Raw genomic sequence first — 27,799 nt, forward strand, 5'->3', positions numbered from 1 at the left:
CCTAGACAAGCCTCCTTGGTAAGTCTAATGTATTTTGTAGCAATCTGCTATGTTTAACCCCACTAACTTTACTTGACAACATATTTACTTACCTTGTACAAGTTGATGCAGGTAAAGGTAAACTGTGCGTCTGTTCTAGTGTTTTGTGCTGACTAGCTTCTGCAAGAAAGAAAAATATCTATCAAAATTACTTCTCTCTATTCAGAGCCTTTGTTTTCAGAATTTTCTTGCAACCCAGGTGTATAGAATGGGGTTTCCAGTATAAAACTCCACTGGGCAGAAGGGAGAAGGAAAGAGATAAAGAGAATGTTTTACCTCGGCATGCCTGCAGTTGGCTAGTTAACACTTTTCTAATTTCATTTACCCAGGTAGCTTTAATTTCAGGGGTTGGTGCCTATCACAAAAAAAGAAACAAGTAATCAAGTACTGAAAGCTAGTTACACTAAACAATGATTGCAAAAACACTGATAGGAAGAGCCCTAATAATAAACAGAACTATCTCTCAGTCTTGAGTATAGGTGAGTTGTTTTAAGTTTTTACCTCATCTGGGAGGCTGGGAGAAATGATGCTTTTCAGACAATCATAGAACACTAGAACTGGAAGTGGCCTCAAGATATCATCAAGTTCAGTCCACTGCCCTCACAGTAGGACCAAGCACCTTCTGGATCATCCCTGAGCGATGTTTGGCTAACCTGCTCTTAAGTATCTCCAGTGATGGATATTCCACAACCCTCATAGCAATTTATGCAACTGTTTATCCACCCTGACAGTTAGGAAGTTTTTCCTAATATCTAGTATAAACCTCCTTTGCTGCAATTTAAGCCCATTGTTTCTTATCCTATCCTCAGAGGCCAATTTTTCTCCCTCTTCCTTCTGACACCCTTTTAGATACTTGAAAACCACTATCATGTCCCCTTCAGCCTTCTCTTTTCCAAACTAAACAAGCCCATTTTTTTTCAAACTTCTCTCATACTTCATGTTTTCTAGACCTTTAATCATATTTTGTTGCTATTCTCTGGACCTTCTCAAATTTCTCCACATCTTTCTTGAAATGTGGTGCCCAGAACTGGACACACTACTCCAATTGAGGCTTAATCAGTGCAGAGTAGAGTGGAAGAATGACTTCTCGTTTCTTGCTCACAACACTCCTGTTAATGCATCCCAGAACCATGTTTGCTTTTATTTCAACAGCCTCATATTGCTGACTCATTTAGCCTGTGGTTCACTATGACCCCTAGATGCCTTTCTGCAGTACTCCTTCCTAGACAGTCACTTCCCATTCTGTATGTGTGAAATGGATTGTTCCTTTCTAAGTGGAGTACTTTTGCATTTGTCCTTATTAAAAACTTCATGCTATTTACCTCAGAGCATTTCTCCAGTCTGTCCAGATTATTTTCAATTTGACCCTATCCTCCAAATCAGTCACAATCCCTCCCAGCTTGGTATCATCTGCAAACTTAATAAGAGTACTCTCTATGCCATCAACTAAATTGTTGATGAAGATATTGAACAGAACCAGTCCCAAAACAGATCCCTGTGAAACCCCATTTGTTATGCCCTTCCAGCATGATTGTGAACCATTAATAACTACTCTCTGAGAACGATTATCCAGCCAGTTATGCATGTACCTTATAGTAGCCCCATCTAGGTTGTATTTCCCTAGTTTGTTGATATGAAGGTCATGTGAGACCATATCAAATGCTTTACTAAAATCTAGGCATACCATGTCCACCACTTCTCCCTTATCCACAAGACTTGTTATCTTATCAAAGAAAGCTATCAGATTGGTTTGACATGATTTGTTCTTTACAAATCCACATTTGCTGTTACCTATCACCTTATTATCTTCCAGATGTTTGCAGATGAATTCCTTAATTACCTACTCCATTATCTTCCCTGGCACATAAGTTAAACTGACTGGCCTGTAGTTTCCTGCATTGTTCTTACTGTATTTCCCTTTTTATAGATGGGCACTATATTTGCCCTTTTCCAGTCTTCTGGAATCTCTCCCGACTTCCATAATTTTGCAAAGATGATAGCTAAAGTCTCAGATAACTCCTCTATCAGTTCCTTGACTATTCTAGGACGCATTTCACCAAGCCCTGGTGACTTGCAGACATCTAACTGTTCTATGTAATTTTTAACTTTTTGTCACTGTCGCAGAAACTTGATTTCTCTAATGAGAAAATTAACAAGACTTATTTATGCAAATTTTTCCTGAAATGTTGTGAATCTTATCTTTTTCATCATAAAGGCCTGTATCCTACAAACACACACAGTAACTTTTACATACTTGAATAGTGCCATTGACATCAATGGGTAGCTCAGGTGTGTAAAGTTAAGCACATTTGTAAATTCATGCAAGATCAAGTTCAAACAGTTACATTCCACTTTTTGGTCAATGACATCTGAATCATATCTCAAAATTTCTGGGCTGCACGGCTTAGATTAGTAACTTATAAAATGAGGCACCACTTCCTCTTTTTTATTCTTTTTAGAGCACCTCTTCTGTTTAAAAGTACCCTCTGCAGTCACCTCTGTGTGTTGGCTCCATTCTCCTCATTTTACCAATGTACAGTAATATAGTAAAAAAACCATTACACCTTGTAACATCTCAGTTGTATCCCAAAAAGCTTTATAGGAGTTGAATACGAGAAGTTGACCCTTCCGTGTCAGGCACCCTTCGGACCTGACCAGTCCCATTTGCTGGACCAGGGAGATCAATTCTGGCCCGTCTGCTGCAGGCCTCCATGCTCTTCCAGGGGGCTGCCAGTGTCCCAAATGGGCACCCCTCCTGGCCATCAGTCCTGGCTTTCCTCACAGCTGACAACATCACTCCTGATCCTGGCCACTGGGCTTTGTTCCTGGCCTGTGTCAGGCAGCCAGCCTGGCTGGGCCCCAGTCGCAACTGGGCACAGCTCCTGGCCTCAGCTGGGCTCCTACCCTTGGGCTGCTGATCCAGCTCTGCTCCCAGCCCTGGCTGGGCTCCTGGCTCCTCTGCCATCAGACTCCCTGCCAGCCCCCAGCTCCCAGCCCAGCTCTGCTCCCAATCCCGTCTAGGCTCCTGGCCATTGGCCTATCAACTGCCACCGGTCTCCCAACTGGCTCCACTCCCAGCCCCAGCCAGACTTCCAGTTGCTGGCTCCTTTGTCGCCAGATTTCCAGATAGCCCCTGCTTCCGGCCGCTGGGGCTCTCTGATACAGCAATATCCGTGGTCCAGATGACGACGGACCAGAGAGGTTCAACCTGTACTTAATTTTTTTACTTCTATAATTTCTCTCTTCCTCTGATAAATTAAGTGTTATATTTTCCCCTTTTCTTGTCTTTCCACTGAACAGCTCCTATTACAGTCAGTGGGCTGGTTTAATTAATCTTACACATACTCTCAGATCTTTATGTACAAACATGAAAAACACTTCACTAGGCACTTTTTTGTGCATCTGGATTGTACAGTGACACATATAGGCTCCATTTACTTCTCTTATTAGAAGTCAGAAAGCATCACTGTCTCACTTCCAAACCAGAAAGTCTCAACTTTTATTTTGAAGAATACTACACAAGACTTGCTGCACATGTCTGTTACTTAGGCTTCTTGTCCAAGTGACATTGCTAAGACTGAAATAATAATTTATGTAAGTAAGAGCAACACCTGCAAGCATACAGGAAATGGGGAAATCACCTCATCATTTATTCTGTGAAAGCACATGGCTCAAATTAAAAACTGTATGTAGAACAAAAATATAGGCCTATGAGTTAAAGTAAAGTGAAACACCGTTACCTGAATGATGTAAACTTCTTCCCTCGCATTATACCAGATTTCAAATTTCTTTGAGTCACCTTTGACGTTCTCCGTTATTCCAACAGCTGTCATCTGGCAAACACAACAAACAGATGTTGACATGCTAAGCATCAGTGAAAATAATGGTAACAGAAGACCATTAGTCACCACCTTTGATTCCAATACACTGAACTGTTTAAAACCTATTCAGCAGAAAAACTGATGTTTTTCACTCAAGCCAATCCACTGTTCATGTATAATCCATGCATTATGAAGTGGGAAAGATTAACAGCTGAGAGTAAAGCTCTTATTAGTGTGCCAGAATGAAGGGGAGATTCTGTAAATTAATCAGGGCAGAACGAAAAATCATCTCTCATTTAAGGGCCAGATTTGGACACACTTATATGTAGGGTGACTTATATGTATAGTCACTTACTCTGCTAGTAATCCCAATTAACTATTTGACATGGGTAAGGGGATCACATTCTGGACTACATTACCCTAATATAGTTTTGTAATCTCAAATCAGGTGATCTTGGCATTAAAAAGGGAAGCTATGGAGAGATGGGAAGGACAGAAAAAATAGCACAAAGAGAAGAGATTATATCAATACTGGCCAGATTTGCTTCTATGTGCAAATTCTATGCTACAAAAAATTCTTTAGGTGTTTAAGGCATATAACATGTTTACAAATAAAGTTTTATGACTTCAGTGAATAAACACAATATACTATAATAAAACAGCTCAAAGCTTAAGTACTACTACTGTCTTATTCTTAATATGATTGCTAAATATCTTACATTTAAGGAATGCTTGTAACTGTAGGAAGGTGCTTTTTCATATCCCTCTCCATTTTCTTCTCTCTTCTTACAGAATAACACTGCCTTCTCATGGAGGAAGAGGTGCCTTTGCATTGGCTTGAAACGTGCCAAATCCTTCACTTTTGAGTGGCCCTTTTTGTGATCTGTCCATACACTGAAGGATCCTTGCATTAAAAGCTTGCCTAGTTCATTCAGGTTTCCCTAAAACAAAAACAGTGAAGTTGTTTACACTTTGAAGGGACATGATCAACTTGACAATACATTTCTGTCTGAAAAAATGTTGTTCTAGCAGTACAGTTGTTACCAGAAACTCCCACAATCAGTAGGGAAGAATGGTCCTAGAATTGTGAGACAGGAGAGAGCGAGAGAAAAATAAAGTATTTGTAAAAAAGGTTCTCTATCAATTTTAAAAAAAATAAAAAAATTGGTTGACATTGTTCCTTTATACATATTTTTTTGCTTTATTAATCTTGAAAGTGGGAAGACATTACACAAAGATGTGTGATGAAGGTGGTCCAAATTAGCCTGAAGAGAACAGAAGCAGCAATGGTATTTCTTATTTAGACTTTAACCACTGTCAATAAAGAAAGGGCGAGGAATCCACCATTACATGCAGATTGAAATCAACATATTATAAGCAACATCTAACATCCAACAGTACATCCAAATACTAAAGAGAAATCTGACAGTTATACTAATCAGATTAGTAAAATACAAAAAAAGTCGTATCTAAACCTTTTAAATTTGATGGTTCAGATAAAATGGAATGTGGGGGTGAAAGCCTGGCCCTACTGAAATCAATGGGAACTGTCCAGAGTCATAGTTTCTAAGGCAAGAAGGAACCATTATGATCATCTAGATTAACCTCTTGCATAACACAGGCCACAGAACTTCCCCCAAACCATTCCTAAGCAGATTTTTTTGGAAAAGCCACCAATTTTCTTTTAAAACTTGTTTGTGATGGAGAACCCGTGAGGCTACTTGGTAAATTGTTCCAATGTTTCATTGTGAGGGCAAGGGACTGGACCTGATGACCTCTCGAGGTCCCTTCAAGTTCTAGTATTCTATGATTCTGTGATCACCCTCACAGTAAGAAGTGTACCTTATTTCCAGTCTTAATTTGCCTAATTTCAACCTCCAGCTGTTGGACTGTGTTATACTTTTCCTGGCTATACTGAAAAAACATTATTAAATATATGTCCCCAAATAGGGACTTATGGACTCTAATCCTTAATATTCCCTTTATTAAGACAAATAGATTGAACTCCTTAAGTCTCTCTAAGGCATATCTTCTCATTCTTTAATCTTTCTCAAGCACATCTCTGAACTGTCTCCAATTTATCAACATCCTCTTTGAATAGTGGACACGAGAACTGGACACCCTAGTGTCAAGATAGAGGTGAAATAACCTCTCTAATCCTACTCAAGTTTCTCCTATTTATGCATCCCAGCATTACATTAGCTGTTTTGGCCACAGAGTCATGTTGGGAGCTCATGTTCATGATTATCCACTATGGTCTCCAAATCTTTGTCACTGTTTCCTGGGATATAGGATGCTATTATTCCTGGGTTTGGTTCTGGAATCACAACTTCCCCATTAGATCATCTTGAGAGGAAATTTCCCTCTAAAGAAAAAGCATTAGGTAAAGGTTAACAATGCTTGAAACATGTGGCCTTGTCCATAGGTTCTGGAAGTAGGAGTGCAGGGGAGCGAGTACTGTGACACTCCCTAGCTTAAAGTAGCTTCCCTCACATGCACCGTTTACAGTTGGGTTGAATGGGTCTCCACACTCTCACCACACAAATTGTTTCAAAGAAATTTTCAAGAGGAAAACTGGAATCAACAAAATGGGATTGGGACTTCTAATAAAATATACTGAAAGTACATACTAGTAGTGAGATTGGTGAGAAATGTGTCAGAATCCATTTCCCCATTATTTTTACTAGACAGCACAGATCAGAGATTAGTCAAAAGAAAACTGTTGCAAAATCCCATTTGCATGATTACATACATTATTATATTCACTTCATTTTGTATCTGTACAACAATTAAGAAATGCGGTCACTTACGTCATAGCCGGTAATGGCAATCTGGTGCATAGAATCATTGACTGCTTTGAGAATACCTAGTATAGAGGTTAATGCCTCCTGCAGATCTTCAGCTCCTTCACAGTTTTTACTGTACTTCAGCATTTCCTATGGGGAAAAACGATGTGATGCTCATTCTGTTTTGTAAACAGATAACTATTACATCTCTAGATGTGTGCACTTTCAACACTGAATTTTGAGATGAGCTTTCATCTGTTAATTCCTCCTCCCCTCCCCCAACACTATCTGGTTCTGTGTGTTAATTTCAACCAAAAATTCCCACTTGCCACAATTGAAAAAAGCCTGAGGAGGAGAAGGTGGGAATCTCCAAAAATCCCATGGTAATGGATAAAATAAGACAGAGTCAGATGGTTCTAAATTCTACTTCTTGCCTCTGGAAACGAGGCCTATATAAGCCCAATGTTGCAAACAGTTGCTATCAATATGGTGAAAAGATTGGCATGAAGTTTTGTGAAAAAGGTTTCTATTGTTATCTAGCTCTAAAATTTAGGTACATCCCATGCTCATTTTAAGCTGTTATTTTGATTGCAGCCTGAAGCCCTGCTCACAGGTCAAAAACCCACTGTGCTAGGTTATGTTTTGAATATCTATTAAATAATTTACAATGGGAAAAAAATAAGACCTGTATTAAATGTTTGGAAATTTGGTATAGCATTTCCAAAATTGTCAGGCTTCCAATATAAAAATTATTATATTAAACATTATCCTGTATTTCCAAAAACATACAGTGGCATAAATTAAAAAACACTTGATTCCAGAAATGCATGCCTCTGCATTACCTTGCAGAGTTTCTATATGATTGCACAGGCATTTTTCTGAGTATATTTTCAAGCCCATGGTGCCAATTTCTGCAGTGGTCAAGTTTCAAGCAAATAGAAAGTATCCCTTACAAGTCTGTTTGTCCTAGTCTTCCTTCTGTCTACTCAGTGGGAGAACAAAGTCAAAAAGAATTATAGCAAACTCTATATATGAAGCACAAGATTGCCCACCCACTTCCTGCTTTTAGAATCAGAGAAACAAGAGAACTGAACAAGATGACAGATTGAAATCTGCCCATCACCCTTCATGCCTTGAAAGTCCATGTATGGTCTTATTCCTACTGCCTTTAGGCTTTTCTTGGGGTAGGATGAGACAAATAGTGACATACAACTACAAAATAGTGTAATTTTTTAAAAATGCCCAAGCACCAAAAGAATACTCATGCATATTGTTCTGTACCCCCTACCTTCAGCAGTAATTGGTATTTGGTTATTCTCTGAACAGGCTTCAGTAAGTAGGAATCCAAACTCAGTTTGTGCTCAAGTTTCCTCTGACATTCCTATGATGAATTTAGCACTTCATTAATACATAAAGTCTTTCTTCATTCAATCTTAGAAACATTGAGAAAAATGAAGACTTAAGTAAGTATACCTGAAAAAATGCAGAGTCTGAAAACTGCCTCCACAAGCTTTCAGATCGGGGTTTATTTTGACAATATTTTTCATACATCTGGAAATCTTCCATCTGAATTCCATAAAAAAAGGTTATTGTGAATTCAAGTACTGAACTTTTACTAAAAAGCGTTTAAAATACTTAGGAATTCCTACTTCTGAGACTAAGAAAAAAAAAAAAAGAGGACAAATGATAGTATAATTCCCTGGAACATTAATGACAAAAAATATTGTTAAAATATTTGCCATAATTTTGAAGCATATTAATTTACATATTGTATTGCAGAATTTTAAAAGAACACTTTCTTGTTAATTCTTGCTTCTGTTTAACTTTACCATTTTAAAATATGTACAATTCACATATATAAATCACTTATTTAAACTAATATATAAAGAGGAAATACAGCTGCATAGCACTTTAATATTAACCATGAATATAGGCAAGCAGTAATACAATAGAGAAGTGTTCTTTAGTGATTGATTACTATGTCACCAGATGCATCCAGCTAGTAAATGTTGCTAGTAGCTAATTCATAAAGTTTTGCTATCCATTCAGAAAGTATGTTAATTAACATCAGTAAAATCAAGAGTTCTACTCTTGTGGAGTGGGACAAAGTCTCTGTAGCACATCATTTTTTTCCTGTACAATTGCAGTTTTTCTGTTTGCGTTATCTGTGCAATAATGAACAAATGTATCAAATTCAAGTCCGTATACAGCGTTCAATCACTTTGAACTAAAATATCATCCAACTATGGTTGTGCACGGTTCACTTCAATGTCTTTAAGGGTTTTACTATTTGTTATTCCATGGCATGGCTGATCATGTAAGTCATGTGGTGTTATTGCTGCTCCCTAACTGTATGACTGAACCTTTTAAAAGTAGAGAAATGTTTCTGCTAGAGTCAAAATCGTATTTATGAATCTATTACCCCCGGGTCAAATTTACCATGCACAAAGCCTATGCGGCACACAAGTTCTACTTCAGCTCAGGCTAGTTGAGTTTTAACAGGGCTTACATGTTACATAGGCTTTATCCTGGTCCTTTGCAGATTATTGAGTTTCACCTTCTGAACAGAAGTGCCACAAGTTGTGAATATTATGGAAGCAAATTCAAGCTTTTATTTTAATGAATACTTGCAGGGCTCGACAAATTATACAATCTACTCGCCCGTGGCGAGTAGACTGTAACCTGGAAGAGCTGGGTTCCGGCGATCTGCGCATGCGCAGATCATCGGACAGTGCAGCTGGCGAGCGGGGCTCGCTGCAGTTCGGCAAGCCCTGAATATTTGCAATTAATCTTTTTTGTAGATTTGCCCAGCTCTCCTCTCTTTTCTGTTTGTCTTCTATTTCCTCTGTAGTCATAGATTGTTCTACAGGCAGTCCCAGGGTTACATGGATCCGACTTACATCGGATCCCTACTTACAAATGGGGTGAGGCAACCCCGCACTAGCTGCTTCCCCGCAGCAGACCAGGGAGACGCGAAGCTAGCGCCCCCCCCCAGCAGACCAGGGAGACGTGGAGCGGCTTTTCTCAGCAGACACTTCATCTTGAGAATAAAGGACTGAGGGAAGTGAGGTGTGGGAGAATAAAACTGAGCTCTGGAGAAATGTTTGGCTAGCGTTTCCCCTACAATATGTACCAGTTCCGACTTACATACAAATTCAACTTAAGAACAAACCTACAGTCCCTATCTTGTACGTAACCCAGGGACTGCCTGTATAACTAGAATGCTGGGCTTCTAATTCAAGTAGTAGGCAGAGCTGAGTGAGACCAGAACAGCGAGTAACACACATTCTCTCGAATACATACCCTTTCAAGGAAACACCTTCCCACCAGCTCTGGGTATTCTATGTAATTTTCTAGCTCTCGCAAGAATATTCTACAAAGAAAATAACTTTGTTAGGTTATGTGACAGAATATTCTAAAGGAAAAAAGCAGTTATAATGGCTTAGACTTCCTTAGGTTCCCTCTCCTGCAATAGCCTTAATTTTCTAAGCTTTAGGAAATATCAGAGTTGTAATATTATACTACAAAAATAAACATCTCCCTCAAATCATTATTTGAAAAGGACACCAAATTTAAAATTGTATTTCTGTTTTTAAGATACTCTTGTTCGAAATGGTTACTATAAGATTACTATAACTGAACAAGAGGGGAGAAAAAAAAATTATTTACTTTGTTGGTCAAGTATTTTTTTTTTACTGTGTTGACCATGTTGGCCAAATCTTACATGCCTGTAAGAAATGTAACACCTGTCTTTTGTGTTTAACTGTCTGAAATTATAGTAGGTTGTCAAGAGATTAAAAAAATTATAACTGTGATTAACCAGTTAAAGAATAATATAATACCAGGTATTTAAATATTTTAGGATATTTTCAAATATATTTGATTTCAATTACAATCCAGAACAAAGAGTGCAGTGCTCACTTTATATTTTTGATGTCAAATACTTTCACTGTAAACAACAAACAAAATAGTATTTTTCAATTAACCTAATACAAACATAGGTTGACCCTCTCTAGTTCAGCAACACCTATTGTCTAACATGATTTTAGTTAGTCTGATGTCCACTTATCTTGGGCGTGGACAAGTTTTCCTCAGTCTCATAATTTTTTTTTAACAGTCCTGGCTCTCAGTGTTCTGTGTTGTTATTTAGCTCTAATTTAACCCAAATGCTGTTGGAAAATATTTGAGCTCGCATGATCTTCTTATCAATAAAATAGGCAAATACAACTTAGATGGAGCTACTATAAGTTGGGTGCACAATAACCCAGAGAGAAGTTATTAATGGTTCACAATCCCGCTGGAAAGGTATAACAAGCGGGATTCTACAAAGGGTCTGCTTTGGGACCGGTTCTATTCAATATCTTCATCAATGATTTAGATATCGGCATAAAGAGTACACTTATTAAGTTTGCAGATGATACCAGGCCTGGAGGGGTTGCAACTGCTTTGGAGGATAGGGTCATCATTCAGAATGATCTGGACAAATTAGAGAAATGGTCTCAGGTAAACAGGATGAAGTTTAATAAGGACTAATGCAAAGTGCTCCACTTAGGAAGGAAAAATCAGTTTCACACATACAGAATGGGAAGCGACTGTCTAGGAAGGAGTTTGACAGAAAGGGATCTAAGGGTTATAGTGGACCACAAGCTAAGTTTGAGTCAACAGTGTGATGCTGTTGCAAAAAAAAGCAAACATGATTCTGGGATGCATTAACAGGTGTGTTGTGAGCAAGACACAAGAAGTCATTCTTCCGTTCTACTTTGCGCTGATTAGGTCTCAGTTGGAGCATTGTATCCAATTCTGAGTACCACATTTCAAGAAAGATGTGGAGATATTGGAGAAAGTCCAGTGAAGAGCAACAAAAGTGATTAAAGATCTAGAGAACATGACCTATGAAGGAAGACTGAAAGAATTGGGATTGTTTAGTTTAGAAAAGAGAAGATTGAGAGGGGACATGATAGCGGTTTTCAGTTATCTAAAAGGGTGTCACAAGCAGGAGGGAGAAAAATAGTTCTTCCTGGCCTCTGAGGATAGAACAAGAAGCAATGGGCTTAAACTGCAGCAAGGGAGGTTTAGGCTGGACATTAGGAAAAAGTTCCTAACTGTCAGGGTAGTCAAACACTGGAAAAAATTGGGTAGGGAGGTTGTGGAATCTCCATCTCTGGAGATATTTAAGAGTAGGTTAGATAAATGTCTATCAGGGATGGTCTAGACAGTACTGGGTCCTGCCATGAGGGCAGGGGACTGGACTTGATGACCTCTCGAGGTTCCTTCCAGTCCTAGTATTCTATGATCCAGCAAATCTTCTGGTCTGGCACCAGACAAGTCCTGAGGGTGCCGGATAGAGAAGTTCAACCTGTACTGTAGTGCAATCTCCTTATCATGAAAGGTGAACTTACAAATGTTGAATGATGTACAAAAGTAAAACAATGTAAAAATGTAGATGCTACAAGTCCACTCAGTCCCCACTTCTTGTTCAGCAAAGTATCTACAAGTTTGGTTACAATTTGCAGCAGATAACGCTGTAGCTTCTTGTTTATGAAATAACCCAAAACTGAGAACAAGTGGTCGCATAGCACTGTTATAGCTGGTGTTACAAGATAATTAAGTGCCAGACATCAACCACTAGTCCAGAGGACATACATCTGTGATGACGACAGGCTCTGATCAATAATGATACAAAGAAGAGCAGAGTGGTGAATGTTCATTTTCATCATCTGAGACAAAGGAGAGTGGCAAAATTTGATTTTCTTTTTTGGTGGAGTATTGCTCTTTCAAGACTTCTGAAAGCATGCTTCACACCTCATTACTTTTCAACGACACTTTAGATTTTTAAACGTTAGGCCGAGTGTGTAGTTATTTTTAGAAATCTCACATTGGAACCTTCTTTGCATTTTGTCAAATCTGCTGTGAAAGTGTGCTGGGTCATCATCCTGCGACTGCTACATCATGAAATATATGACAGAAGGTGGGTAAAACAGAACTGGAGAGATGCAATTTTCCCTTAAGGAGTTCACTCATATATTTAACAAACACATTTTTTTTAAACAAGCATCATCAGCAGGGAAGCATATTTCTGAAATGGTGTCCGAAGCATGAAGGAGCATACAAAAGTTTAGCACATCTGGAATGTAAATATTTTGCAATGTTGGAGACAAAAGTGCCATGTGAATGCCCATCCTCACTTCCAGATCACATTGTATGTAAGAGGCATGCAGCATTATCCCCTGTAAATATAAACAAACTTGTTTGTCTCAGTCATTGGCTTAACAAGAAGTAGGACTGAGTGAATTTGTAATCACTAAAGGTTTACATTGTTGTGTTTTTTAATGCAGTTATGTAACAAAAAAATCTACATTTATAAATAGCACTTTCATGATAAAGAGATAACACTACAATATTTGTACGAGGTGAATTGAAAAATGCTATTTGTTTATAATTTTCATAGTGAAAATATCTGTACATCAAAAATAATATAAAGTGAGCACTGTACACTTGTGCATGTTGTTGTAATAGAAATCAATATATGTGAAAATGTAGAAAAATCGAAAATTTTAAATAAATTTCAAGAAGTATTTATTGTTTAATAGCATGATTAATCACAATTTTGTAATAGTTAATTTTTTAAAAATCGTGTGAGTTAACCGCAATTAAATCAATAGACATAAGTTATACTTCTGTCCTTCCAACCAGTTCTAATTCTGCTTTGTGTGGGAATATCTGCTAAACAATATCTACTAATTGAAACTCCTGGGAGAGTATAAATTCTGTTGCCTTCACCATATAGAATATCAAGGATGGGATAAAATGGTTAGTGACTGAGGCAAGAAGTAAATACTTAGTGACAGGAAAAAGACCCATATTCAGGGATCGACCATATTAGAGTGTGCTGGCTGTAACTTTGTAAAGGTTGTAAAATAGAATAAAAACTATTTGAAACTGATTAACTTCCTCCATTAATTGGGTGAGTGAAAGGACAGGTTGTACATAGCAAATTACTGGGTGTTTTATGCTTTTTTGCAGATACTGAATAACTTCACACTGCTCTTCGCAAGGTTATTGGTCTCATAGAATCCTAGGGCTGGAAGAGACCTCAGGAGGTCATTGAGTCCAACCCAATTCCCAAAACCGGATCAACCCCAACTAAATCATCCCAGCCAGGGCTTTGTCAAGCTGGGACTTAAACACCTCTAGGGATGGAGATTCTGCCATCTCCCCGGGTAACTCATTCCAGTGCTTCATCACCCTCCCAGTGAAATACTTTTTCCTATTAGCCAAGATAGACCTCCCCCACTGCAACTTCTACCTCCCTTAGGTACTTTGCCTTCTCTTTCCTATGCAATATGGATTTAGAGACATCAGGTACTGAGGGATGACTTAGTCAGAGTCCTTTAACACAATTAAAAAGAATACAAGACTTCCTTCCTCCCCCAAGCAATACCACAAAAAATGGTACCACATACAAATGAAAACATTCATTCTCTTATCCACACCCACTCACCGAATCAAAGCTTTTCTTATTAAACAGAAATCCTAACCTGTTATGAAAATGATAAATTTCTTCCATATTCCCAAACAAAACATCCTTCTTATTTAGGAGCCCTGGTGAAATGAGATTCATCATTAAAGGGCTGTCCATCTCTGTAGCATAGCCCTTTGACATGGAGAGAGAGGCAGATTAATTAGTTCCAACCCTCTCCTGTACACAAATCAGTCTGCCAACAGCCGATACAAAGTACAGAAGATTTCTGCATCAATTAAATGTTGACTCTTACAACATTGCCCTTCTCTTGACCATCATCAAAATGAATGTGCGTGAGGATTGTACACACACATTCATAACCTCTGGAGAGTTAATTTAAAGAATTATTCAACATTCTTGTTAAATAAGAATGTAACAAAGTTTATACAATCACTGAATTCAAGCCAAAGCTAGCATATTTCTACATCTTTTTTTTAATGTAGTTTGCAATTTTTTAATAACTTTACACATAGTTTCAAAGCAAACTATATTATCTAAGCAAGCCTTAGACATTGATATTTCAGATGACTGGTTTTGTTCATCCACATTTATAATGACTACTGCAGGTAAAAAAAATCATTGCAGATCCTGTTCTTTAGCATTTTAAAACATCAAGAAATGCATGCAAACTTGTTTTAAGTCTGATTTTCAAATGTAGACTTTATCCATTGTGTATGAAGAACCAGATCCTCTGATCTGAGCACCTAGCTTAGGGGAGAATGCAAAGGTGGCTTTTGACCATCACTGCTCTTCCCTAAGCCCTGGGGACTCTAGGATAGTCAGCCCAAAAATGATATTCGGACAGGCAAACAAGATTTTTTTGTATTGTACATTTGCTAGAATTTATTCATTTAAGGATAAACAATGAAAGGTGTCGATTCTTTAGATAAACAGATCCAGTAATATATATATATATATATATATATATATATATATATATGACAAACAGACTTACCTCAAGAACACACAGAAGTTCTTCCACATATGCTCGTTCAGTTTCAATAAGTTCATTAATTACATGGCTGTTTAACAGAGAGATAATTAAGAAAGGACTTAATTTCCTTAGACTAATAAATCTTCATATAAATTTCCTTAGCCTATTTTACAGGCACAAATAATTAATGCTGAATATTAGTATTTCATATATTTGCATAACCCTATGTCAAAATGTCTCTTAAAAAGGGAGAGGTGGTGAATTCTGTTTAAATCAGAAGATTATAACTTGAAGCTGCACATTGTGACATCAAATGCTTTAAGCTTGGGTTCTACTGTACTTATAAGTGCTGCAGGAGTTGGTGTTAGAGGCCAGTGAAGATCGGTTTTTACATTTTAAATTCAGTTGGTCATTTGATATTTTAAACCATCTTATATACCGGTATTTATGCCATCTGATGAAAAAATGTTATGCTGCATCTGTGCCACATTTGTTTTCCACTGGGAACCATTACCTTGATTGCTTCTCTCTCTCTGTTTTTAGGTGAGTGACCATTCCCACGCTCATGAACAGATGGAACTAACTGTGATGGCTAGAATCAACCACAGTGTGTCATTTTTCAGAAAGCTGAGCCAATACATTTTGCAAACCCTGACATCCCAAATCTGAAGTGGTCTGAGATTGCGAATTTTGGAATTCAGATGATGGTGCTATGATGTGGACAAAGGAGTAACAGGAACTTCCTTGTGATGTCCCCACCACAGAGTTTAAGGCCAGAAGAGACAACCAGATCATATAGTCTGCCCCTCTGTCTATCACAGGCCACTAATGTCACAACTGACAACCAAAACTAGAACAAAGCACCACGGCTTGTTAGAGATCAAACCATTAGATCCCACAGGCAGAGAATGGGGAGAAATTCTTTTGTGATCCCACATATATTCAGCATGTGAGCAAAAACTAGCCAACCAAGCACTAAGAACATTCTCAGTACTACCTCAGGGTATGTCAACACTACAGAGTTATTTCAAAATAACTCACATGATGGTGAGCATCCACACAGCAAGCCTGTTATTTTGAAATTACTTCAAAGTAACAGGCTTCTTATTCTGAAATAGTAAACCCGCATTTCATGAGGAATAAAGCCTATTTCAAAATAGTGTAAGTGTGGATGGTGCAGTTGTGCTTATTTAAAAATAACTTGTCTCTAGGGCTTCCCACAGCTGCCTTGGTGGCCACTCTGTCCTCACCCCTCAACAGCTTCCCTTCTCCTGCCACTTTTCAAGGTGCAGGCAGAAGGGAAAGCACCTGTGGCACGATGCAGGCCCTGCTTGCACTGTACCACACACCAGCACTCTGCCCAGCCTTCTCTGCTGCAATGAGCAACGCCGGCACTTCATCCAAGCCCCCCACAGCTGCAAACATGCCAGCAGCCAGCTCTAAAGCCCCTGGCCAGGGGCGGAAGAGGAGGGCACCCTCGTGGATTGAGGTGGAGGTCGCCAATCTGATCGAGGTCTGGGGAGATCAATCAAACCTCCAGGATCTCCATACCAGCTTCATCCAGAGGGGACGTATGGACTAGGTTAGGATGAAGATCAGGGAGCACCGGAAGGCTTACACCAAGGCAAAGAAGTTCCAGGCAAAGAAGTTCCCGGTTGGGAGCAGCACCCTAGAACTGCCACCTTTATGTCCAGCTGAATGGCATCATAGGAGGGGGCAGGTCACTTCCCCTCCCTTCATTGTCACCTCTGGTCTGGACACGCCTGTCATCAGCCTCCAGGAGGGCAGGGCTGTGGAGGAGGAGGAGGAGGAGGATGATGATGAGGATGAGAGGAGGCCAGTACTGACACTATGCCCACCAGCAAGGTGGTCATCACCCTGGAGTCAGTACCCTCCCCTCTCAAGAGGTCTCCCATGCCTCGGACAAAGCCAGGGAAGGCCCATTGGGTGAGTTCCATCACTTTCCCATGGCACATGTGGGGGCAGGTGGCAGGCTGTGAGGGACTGCACGCTTCTTGCTTGGCCTTCTCGGCCTGGGGCTAGCACAACAGCCTGTGCACGTGGGTGCACAAGGAGCATCAGTCCCATGATGCTGCCACACAGGAACCAGTTGCTCCTTCTCACTGCCTGCCATACTCCAGAGTCTGTGGTGGGCCACTTTCCCACCACAAGCCACCACTAAGGAGGCTGTGGTCAGGGAAACACACAGCAGAGCCGCACACTCGTGCTTGCACTCTTGGAGCAGCATTTGCTCCCAGTCAAGTGTAGTGATTTGGAGGATACCGATGTCCTGCATGGGAACCTGCTGGGAAGGAGAAAGTGGAGGGGACCCCAGTACCACCCTTCCCAGCAAGCGGGCATTGCTGCTCACACGCACCTCCCCCAACACCTCTCTTTCCTCCAGCGGGCAGGGATAGAAGTTCTCTCTCTGTTGGACACAGCTAGTGCCAGACCTGGCATGTGGGCAGCACAGATGGAAGCTCAGCTGCCCGATCCCTCCCTTCCACCTGCAGACTCCTGGCCAGGCCAGCCCCTTCTCATGCCTGCTTGTCCCCAGGACGTGGGGGTAGCGAGGCTCCCCTGGGATGCTGATGCCCCTACAGGAAAGTGCCTCATGCCTAACCACAGACGGCTTTGCATGAAGCACTTCACTGTCATCTAAACCAAAACCTTTTGGTGTCAGCTCAGAGATTAGGGATAGGCTTCATGCATGGTGTCTCCTGGGATGACTGGCCTTCTTGCTTTTCTTCACAAGTGGACCAGCTGCAAGTGGGGCACATGCAACACTTCCCTGACATCCTCCCAATCCTGCGAGACCCACCAGTGGAGGTGACCCCAGGACAACTTGGCAAGGGAACACCTGGAGCACCTCCATTCCCTCAACTGAAAGGAGGATGACTGCCAGGAGAGCCATGCTGACCAGGAGCTGCACTGCACATCAGGGAGCAGCTGTCCTGGCAGCATGAGAGAATGGGAGTGGCTTACACCAATATTGAGTGCATGGTCACTGCCCTCCCTATACCCGCTCTTTCCCAAGCCCCCCTGTATTCACCCTTTCTTCTCCTAGAGCCCCCTGTGTCACTGATGGCTCCACACACAAAGTGGTGGGACCACCTGAAGCAGGAGCCATTCCCAGCCGCATCTCTGAGCCCCTCCTCCCCCTACCCAGGTTCTTTCTCCGGTTCCTCCCCAGTTCTAGATTCCCCCCCAAAAAATCAGAGCGTGTACTGTTTCAACAAAAAGTCTGGTTTATTTGGTCTTTGCAGGAGGGGAGGAAGGGGGAGAGGGGGGAAAGGTACAGAAGGGGGAGGAAAGGCACACTGGGCCACTGCAGAGGTCCCTTGTGGGAAAGTCAGGGGGAGAGTCTCACAAGTGGCCTTCTCTGAAACTCTCCCTCAGGGCCTCCCGGATGTGCACAGCCCCTGACAGGCTTGCCAGATGGCTGTGGTGTACAGCTGCTCAAAAGCTACTTGGCCCTTGCCCCCCACTCTTGCAAGAAAGGCTCCCCATTATTTTCGCAAAGGTTGTGGAGGATACAGTAGGCTGCCACCACCTGGAGGATATTCTGGTCGCTGGGGTCCAGGCAGGTGAGTCGTCACTGGAGCCTCACTTTGAAGCAGCCAAAGGCACTCTCCACCATGATGCAGCACCTGCTCTGTCTAGCATTGAACCATTCCTTGGTGGGGTCCAGGTGTCCAGTGTAATAAGGGGAGCAAGGGATAGGCTACGTCGCTCCAATGCACATGGACACGTCCACGTCCCTGACCCTGATGGTGCAGTTGGGGTAAAAAGTGCTGGTGTGCATCCTCTAGAAGAGGCTGGAATTCCTAAAGACATGTTGTGCACTTTCCCTGACTACCCAACATTAATGTCTGTGAAATGGCCCCAGTGGTCCATGATTTCCTATTGACGTAATCTGAGGCCTGGTGGTTGGGGGCCTGGATGGGGATGTGGGTGCAATGAATGCCCACTCCCCCATAACTGGGGAAGCCCATAATAGCAAAGCCAGTGATGATGGGGTCCACATTGCCCAGGGTGGCGACCCTGCGCAGCAGGATGTTGTTGATGGCCTTCACCACCTATAGAAGGATAGAATCATAGAATCACAGGGTTGCCAGATCCTTTTGGAGTGCCCCGAGCCCAAGCCCCTTCCCAGAGCAGGAGCAACCCCAACTACCTCAAGCCTGCAGAGCTTTGTGAAGGCAGAACTGAAAAACCTCCAGGGAGGGAGATTCCACCATCCCCTTTCTCCGGGGAAGCCATTGCAGTGCTTCTCCACACTCCTGGGACAATAGTAAGAGAGTCAAACCTGCATCAGCACGGCCCCGATGGTTGATCTCCCCACACTGAACTGGTTCCCGACGGAGCGGTAGATGTCTGACATGGCAAGATTCCAAACTGCGATGGCGCCACGCTTCTGCAGGGGGTGGGTGAGTCGCATGCAGGTGGTCCTGTCACCTGAGGGCAGGGGCATGCCACTCCAGAGCTCTAGAAAGGTGTCCTTCCACATGAGGACGTTCTGGAACCACTGCTGGTTGTCTCACCGTTCCATGACGACTTGGTCCTACCAGACAATACTGGTCTCCCACTGCCAGAAGCAGCAGTGCACTGTGTGCAGTGGGGAGGTGAGAGGAAGTGTGGCACATGAGGAACGACTGGGCCTGAGTGAGGAGGTCCCCCATTCCAGGCTGGTCATTGTCTTCAAGCAGGGCCACAAGGGCAGACTGCATAAACTGCAGCAGGAGTTGCAGCAGCGGGTCTAGGAACCAGTGACTGCTTTGTAGCAGGTCCAGCTCCATGATAGCGGTAGGAGTGCTGTGGGCATCTGAAAGGGCAACCACAGCATGCGGTGTGGCATTGGCTGTCTCTCAAGGAGGTAGGCTATGGAGAAGAATTTGAGACACGGCTGTAGAGGGGAGCCCCTTTAAGCACAAGCCTCACATAGCCTCAGGCAGCAGCTACAGGAAGCGAGTGCTGTCCTGATGCCCTGCCCGGAGTACTTCCGGCAGGCCTTAAATGTGATTCAGGCTCCAATCAGAATGGACATGCTATTTCAATATAGATCTGTGCTATTTTGATGGGGAGTTGTAGTGTGGATGCGCTATTTCGAAATAGTTATTTTGAGAGTTATTATTCCGAAATAACTTATTTCAAAATAACACTGTAGTGTAGGCGTGTACTCTAACTAGTCCAACCCATCCAGTGTCCTATCTCAAGTAGCAGCCATCTCAGATATTTCAGAGGAAGGAGAAAAAAAACGACAACAGAATACACTGGAGGAAGGGGAACCTTTCCTGATCTCTGCAGGAGGAACTAGCTGAAGTCCTGAAGAATCAGATTCTGGGAAGATTCAGTGTGAATTGGAAGGGACGCCAGGTCTGCTGAGCTCTGGCTCCCCACTACCACAAGCAATCCCACCATATAATCCCACTTTTAAGACAGCTCCTGCTCCACCATATAATCCCACTGATAAATTTGTCAATCTCATGCCTAAAACTGATTAAGTTGCTTGCTGTCCACAACTCCTATTGGGAGGCTGTTCAGAAATGCACTCCTCATGCTTAGAAACCATCAGTACATTTCAGATGGAAATTAGAAGACCAATTTATACCCATTTTTTTCTTCTGTCCTTCAGCTTGAACTCCAATCAACCAACCAGACAATTTTTTAGGAAAAATCATCTAAAAATTTCGAAGTATGGAGACCAAACAACTCTTGGTAGTTCATTGAAGGCTCGATAACTGCTCAAGCCTGAACTGAAACTTTAAAATCCCCTTTCACTAATGCATTTATCATTGAAAGTTGGCCTAGAGGAAGTGAAATTAGATATAGGATATAATCAAAATACAAGCTACCGACTAAAAATGGGAGAATATCCTCCAGAGCACAGCTGATTCAGGTCCACTAGCTTAGATTACCTTTAGTAATAAATTCACCTCAAAGTTTAGAGACTTGATTCAGAGAAACATATGAAAGCTTAGATGCTTCTCTGAACCTTAATCAAATGTAAAACTAAACAGTTTTCTTAAGGTTCATTTTTGAAAAGTTACAGCATTATTTTCAAATCTGTTGGTTTAATTTTGTCACAAATGAGAAGATACTTAGACAATCACAACAAGCTGCAGTCTTACACCAGCCAAGGAAAAGATTACTGCAATGGTGGGGTCATATTCAATGGTGCAATGGAAGGTATGTTTCTACAGATGATTTATTTAGCTAAAGTTTAAGGAAGCAGAGCACAAGACCAAACACAAATGAGGCTGGAAAATACAATTTTGAGATGTTTAAGATGACAAAATCCTCCCATATTACTCTCACTGAAGGAAGACAACTTGTAAGGACTTGTGCAAGATGGAGGTCCATTTTACAAACTCCCATGGCTACATCATAGCCATCTGAATCTGCTGAACAAAAATGTATTAGTAGACGTTAATCAGTCTAATCAGACCAACATGTTGGCTGTGGTACCTCAAGTACACCCACCTTCGTAACACAGCTAAGTTTTCTTCATCATCCATCACTGACCCAACTCTGTTTTGATGGAATTCACCCATTTCACTCTGGAACACAAAGTGAAAATGTACATGGGAGGAAAACAGGAAAATGCAGTTCCAGTCTATTTGCTACGTCACTGACACAAAGAACTATCTTGATTTCACAAGAAAGGCTGCAACTATTAACAGAAAACTGTGAGGCAAATTGGAGGGCAAAAGAATGAAAGATTATCTGTATAAATGGGGTGTCCCACAAAAGAGGAAGCCAGATTGCCAACATAGAATGGTTCTGCTTTTGGTTCTTTTCACAACAAGAAGTGTCTCAGGGCAATATTACAATCTTAGAGGACAAAACAGAACTCTGTGTAATCAAAACTTAATTTATCAAAGCTCTTTCCTCTGACACTTTCTGTATTTCTTTGAGTTCTGTGACTTTACAAAGCAGTGTGACTTTCTCTAGTTTGTGTGCACGCATGCACGGTGGAGAGAATAATCAACATGAAATAAATTCAGAATTACTTTTACTCTTCTGTAGTTCATTCTCCGGAGATTACCATCTAGGCTGGACACATAGTCAGAACCTCGATGAAGACCTGGTACAGAATCAAACGGCAGCTGTTAAACTGGAGCAAGTTTGACAGATCATTTGTGCAACCAGAGAATAGCTTAAATTCTTTTCAAGTTCATTGGCTTAGTGCAGACACCTAATTTAATGGCTTTTTTTGTAGTTACCTGGAGAGACGCAAGGAGATTTTACTAACACCTCAGGTCTTGGTGCCACTGGCTGAACCGGACGGGTTTGCTTAGCTGCTAGTTTCTTTAGGCTTGCTTGTCTCTTTTGAAACATTTCTTCCATGCTTTCTTGCTTTTGAAAAACTTTTTGCACATGTTCCTGTACAAATAGCATAACATAATAATAATTCTGAATAAACCCACAAACCAACCATGCTGTCTTTTATGGTACACTGACCTCCAGATTGTGCTACTTTTGTACAGCAGAAAAGGAGCATGAAGAAATAATGTTCTCAACTTCAAAATGAGAAATTCTTCACTCATTCTAACTAAAATATAATGTGTAATGCCAGACTGAGTCATTTAGTCCCAATTATGTAAAGGTACATCACCAAAGCATTTCACTGCTGATCATGTGCTAAATTTAGGGCAATTAAATCATTACTGATTCAGATTTACACATTAAGGGAAAATGTAAGTGACGTATGAGTATAAGTCCCATTTTTAAAATGGAGTTCAGCAATTAGTGAAAGAAAGCCAATGGGACTTAGCCTCCTAAGTGCCTGAATCACTGTTGCAAATGGGACCTAGACCCATTTTCACTATGTCACTTAAGAATTTAGGACAACATGCTCATGACATCCATGTTTGTCCTGTGACTCCTATACACATTCACAGGTGCATAGTGCCCTGGAAGAAGTAGAACTACTAAGTATCTTAAATTAAAGCTGTCCTAGGAAGCAACCTCAACTGCTGCAGGAGAAGTCTTAAAAGGGGTAGACCATCTCTCCCTCTCCATATCCCCATCAATAAAAGCAGTGCTGGGGCTACATAAAAGTAGGGCTAGGATAGAGCAATATCCGTGCTGCAGTTCGCAGCTCTCCCTCTCCCCACAGTGCTGCTGCCAGATACTGCATGTAGAACCGGGGAGTAGAATAAGCAATCAGGCTTATAAGCGCCTATAAAAATTCAGTGGCCAAAGAGGCTAGATCTGTGGCTTACCATTAACATCAGTCCTGCATAAAACACAATCTAAAATTAACAGTGACTATAAATATGTGCACATGCATAAATACTAAGAGTACCATTAGATCCTGGTTGAGAATGGGTTCATATAATTTGTAAACTTTATTCGGTTCATTGATTTTATTGTCTGCCCCAGTGTCCAGGAATTTCTCAATCTCCTGTAAAGCTGACTCTGCTCCATCCTGGGTCTGGCATTTGTCTACAGGCTGTGATGCTAGCAGGTAAATGCCTTCATCACACCATCTCATAGACTGGAAACACAAAAGAAAACAGGAGGAAAAAACCCCACATCAGCACGAACAATTGAATGGTTTGCAGAATACACTTTGTACATTTACAATTATGTGAGGGGGAAAAAAAAACATCTGTCTCTGATGCTTTAGCTCCCTATTAGCAAAAGCTCACTTTACACTGGAAACATTCCCTCTCTACTAGTCATCACTTACTTTCAAACACATGGGACTATCACATGTTTGCAATATTATTAGCAAGTGAGATGGGAAGCAGAACCATTTCATATAAAATCTACCTTCTCCAAAAGACTGTGCAGTTCCAAAGATTTGGTAAGATGATCTTTCTTATTTTTTATCTCTGTTGTAAACGCATCGCAGAGATGATGGAGCTCATTGCACTTGGGAAGAATGGAGTCCACAGCATAGTGGTTGCTTTGAACAAGCTGGTCACCTTCAGAAGCCAGCACGTTAGCTTTTTCTAAGGATTCCTAAAACAGTTTTAGGTACATCTTTTGTTAGGCATTCTTCAAAAAGCTTCCAAAATAAAGTTCATAAACATGTATTCTATTATGGAAAAGTGCATTGATTTGCTAGGCAAATAATTTCATGGATTAAACTGTTAACTGTCACATTGTCTAAAAACTCAAGTTGTTCTCCTCTTTCCTGATGTCCCAGTGCCTCGGTACTCCTCTTCAATATGGCATCTGTGTGGGTATAATCTTACATCACCAGTGCAGTCAGAAGTACTATCATCATTCATTTGCAGATGAGGCACTGTGGCGCAGACAGATTAAATGACATGTTCAAAGTTGCAAGTGGAAGCTGTGGCAGAATCAGAAAACAAACCCAGATCTCCTGAATCCCAGACCAGTGTCCTAACCAAGGGACTATACAATAATGGTCTATATAGACAAAAGTATATAACTATTCCACTACAAAATACCCATAAAAAACTGAAAAAAGTTCTCCATTTGTGTGTCTAGCAACATTTTTAATTTTGTGATACATTCTTCTCAGTTCTAAAATTGTCATGATACTGGTTGTTTAAATCATTGTGAGGAAAAGACACATTCTGTCCATTTCTGAATTGTGATTCTGGGTCAAAAAATATATTCAATTACTAGTTCCTGCTCATCTTTTTCAAAAAGCAAAAATATATTATAGTTCTTAGTCTATGGAGAAATTACAAGAACTTACATGTGATTTTTCTTCAAAGTTGGCAAGAGCCTTCAGAATGTGCTCCACATGTGCACAGCTGTTCCCCACATCTGTGAAAGCTGATAGTCTCTCAGACACTATAATTAAAGCTGCTTTGACCTGAAATGAGACAACAATATATTCAAGAGGATGATTTCACCTCCTCAGTAATAAGACTAGTGCTATATAGCTAGCATAATATGCTTCTACACAAGAATTGATTTGGAAGGGACCACTGAACACCTATGCCTGCTGGTCAGTGGAGATCAGAACACTGCAAGTAGAACACTTCGTCTTTAGAGAGAAATATTCAAGTCAATGAGGCTCCTACTTTCATAGTGATCTGAAGAGCTCTAAAGCTCATCTCTTTCACCAATAGAAGTTGATCCAATAAAAGATCACCTGGTGTGTCTCATATCTTGGGACCTATATGGTTGCAACATCATTGTAAACATTATTTCTGAATGATAATCCTTGAAGTATCATGGACAATAGCGGACTACTCAGAGGGTACATACTGTGATAATGGAATATAAGACTGAGGCTACATCTAGACTGCAGGCTTCTTTCGGAAGAAGCTTTTCTAGAAGAGATCTTCTGAAAAAACTTCTTCCGAAAGAGAGTGTCCACACTGCCAAAGCACATCAAAAAAGTGACCTGCTTTTTTGAAAGATAGCATCCGCACTGAATGGAAGCGATCTCGCATTTAAACTGTGATTACTATGGATACAGTAGGACCAGTGCACTTGTGCTTTTTCCTCTTCTTTCGAAAGAACTCCCTCTTCCCCATACACACATGCCTTTTTCCAAAAGAGCTCTCTTGGAAAAAGGCTTCTTCCTCATAGAAAGAGCTTTACCAATGTCGGAAAAACCCCTCCGTTCTTTCGATTTTTTTTTGAAAGAACGCATTGCAGTGTGGATGTAAGTGAAGTTTTTTCCCAAAAAACCTCTGTAGTCTAGACATAGCCTGAGGAAAGTACAAGAAAAAAGTCTGTAAGAAAATTTTCAATTGCACATGAGAGATGCAGAAATAGATTGAAGAAAAAACACACTACTTTAAGGATTAGAGTGTTACATATAAATAATCTGGAAAATGGTTTTGGATCCTTTGGAAATGAAAGTGGACACACAAATGTAAAATATTTAAATAGCATCAAGAAATTCTCACCTCTCCAAAAACTTGTTCAAAATTCCGAAGCTGTACACACTGCTCAAGCTTTTGATGGTGTTTAGTCCAAAATTCATCAAAGGCAATCTCTGTTTCATCTAACTGATCCAGAAGCCTAAAAGAGAGTACAGCATTGAAGAGATGGCTACAGTCTGAGAGACAATAGTATCTTTTAGTGGACAACTCAAAGCCTCCCTTTAAGTAATCTTTTTCTAAACAATTAGATCAGTGTTTCTCAAAGTGGTCCGCGAAACTACTTTCAGAAACCTGCTAACCAGCAGCATCAGTTTGTTTACTTACCAGAGCTGCATCCACAAAGCCTCATGGCTCCCATTGGCTCAAGTTTGCTGTTTGCAACCAAGGGGAGCTGCAGGAAATGGTGTGGGCTGGGCCGCCACTTCCCGCAGCTCCCCTTGACTGCCAATGGCAAACTGGAGCCAACGGGAGTGGTAAGGCTCGGTGGCCATGGCGCCGGTAAGTAAAAACAAACTCGGGTGGTCAATTAGCAGGTTTCTCAAAGTGATTTCTCAGACCACTTCAAGAAACACTGAATTGGATGCACTATTGTTAGCAGGATAGGAGCCAGTGCTAACTACTAGTTAGCTTTTCCTCATTTTTGATATTGCATGTCAATAGTTTATTGAATAATACTGACGTAAAACAGAAATCCATCATGAACGTTAGCATTTTTGGAAAATTAATAGCAATGGTTAGATCCTGATGTGGTACATACCCACACTTAAATTCTGGTTTGTGTTACCCTTTATATACCTCTCTCCTATGCAGAGACTATCAATCTGCAGCTTTATGCTATATACATGTCATTCGAACTTGCAAATGAAGCCCAGAATTTAAATATCCCGGACTTCATTTGCATGTTCCCGGGCGCCGCCATTTTTAAATGCCTGGTAGTTCGAACTACCTGCCCGCGGCTACACGGGCTAGGTAGTTCGAACTAAAGCTCCTAATTCGAACTACCGTTACTACCTCATTGCAGGAGGAGTAACGGTAGTTCAAATTAGGAGCTTTAGTTCGAACTACCTAGCCCGTGCTGCGTGTAGGATATTTAAATCCAGGGCTTCATTTGCAAGTTCGAATGACTATATTAGCAACCCTAGTCTGAACTAGGGTGGCTAGTGTAGACATACCCAACCAGAGGAGAAGCTTTAATATCTATAACTGAACTGAGTAAATGTGAATCTATTTATTTATTCAGGCAATTTCTAAAAAAAGAGCTGGGGCTCTTGTACATTTCAAAAGAGGAATGCAGAAATGGCTATCAACTAGTAAATTAACTGATATTTAACATCCTTAATCTGTGCCAGATGAAATTGAGACAGAGCAACATCAGCAGCATACTGCTGGCGCTGAAATTCCAAATGAATCCTGATCTCCCTCACATGCAGTCTAAGCAGCAAAGGAGACAAAATAGAACCTCGCAGAACTTTGTTCAACAAAGCTTTTGGAGCAGACAAGCTATCAACTACTAATACCTTCTAAATATTGGCCACATTGAGTCACTTTGCCAGGTGTTGTGAGTATAAAAACTAAATACTAGAAAAAAATGTGCAAGTAAAAACTAATGCATACTCCATAATTCATCCATCTCACCTTTCCACCGTGGTTTGATTGTCAAGCTGATCTTGGTTGAGTTTGTAGTCAGGGTTCTCAGTAATTGGCTTTCTAATACTTTCAAGGATATCATGTCCGTGTTTTAATGCTAACCTCAAATCCTCCTGCAGAAAACAATAACAACAACAACAACAACAACAAAAAACCCAACACATGTTTTTAGTGGTCTTTCTAAAGACATCTTGCAAAGCACTATAGATAAAGTGATCTTTATA

The 27,799-nt window shown here is 40.8% G+C and overlaps 1 protein-coding gene across 17 annotated transcripts in view; it reads right to left on the reverse strand.

The window, feature by feature from the left end:
- MCF2L (MCF.2 cell line derived transforming sequence like) overlaps positions 1-27,799 on the reverse strand; it is a 249,952-nt gene that overhangs the window by 12,839 nt on the left and 209,314 nt on the right. For all 17 annotated transcript variants that reach the window (XR_012900192.2, XM_089775872.1, XM_075917179.2 and 14 more), the window contains 18 exons: positions 27,564-27,688; positions 25,953-26,067; positions 24,785-24,904; positions 23,884-24,075; positions 23,414-23,605; positions 22,329-22,488; positions 22,116-22,189; positions 21,586-21,662; positions 15,124-15,190; positions 14,185-14,300; positions 9,950-10,019; positions 8,120-8,212; positions 7,935-8,027; positions 6,671-6,796; positions 4,580-4,801; positions 3,780-3,872; positions 316-394; positions 93-159 (listed from right to left, as the gene is read on the reverse strand). Coding sequence is in view for 16 of the 17 variants with exons in the window: in XM_089775872.1 (XP_089631998.1) it covers positions 93-159; positions 316-394; positions 3,780-3,872; positions 4,580-4,801; positions 6,671-6,796; positions 7,935-8,027; positions 8,120-8,212; positions 9,950-10,019; positions 14,185-14,300; positions 15,124-15,190; positions 21,586-21,662; positions 22,116-22,189; positions 22,329-22,488; positions 23,414-23,605; positions 23,884-24,075; positions 24,785-24,904; positions 25,953-26,067; positions 27,564-27,688 (2,081 nt within the window). In the remaining variant the exon portion in view is untranslated. The remainder of the gene's footprint in view (positions 1-92; positions 160-315; positions 395-3,779; positions 3,873-4,579; positions 4,802-6,670; positions 6,797-7,934; positions 8,028-8,119; positions 8,213-9,949; positions 10,020-14,184; positions 14,301-15,123; positions 15,191-21,585; positions 21,663-22,115; positions 22,190-22,328; positions 22,489-23,413; positions 23,606-23,883; positions 24,076-24,784; positions 24,905-25,952; positions 26,068-27,563; positions 27,689-27,799) is intronic.

The sequence above is a fragment of the Pelodiscus sinensis genome, chromosome 1, assembly GCF_052426305.1.
Source record: "Pelodiscus sinensis isolate ZL-2025 chromosome 1, ASM5242630v1, whole genome shotgun sequence".
In the NCBI taxonomy this organism is placed as follows: Eukaryota; Metazoa; Chordata; order Testudines; family Trionychidae; genus Pelodiscus; species Pelodiscus sinensis.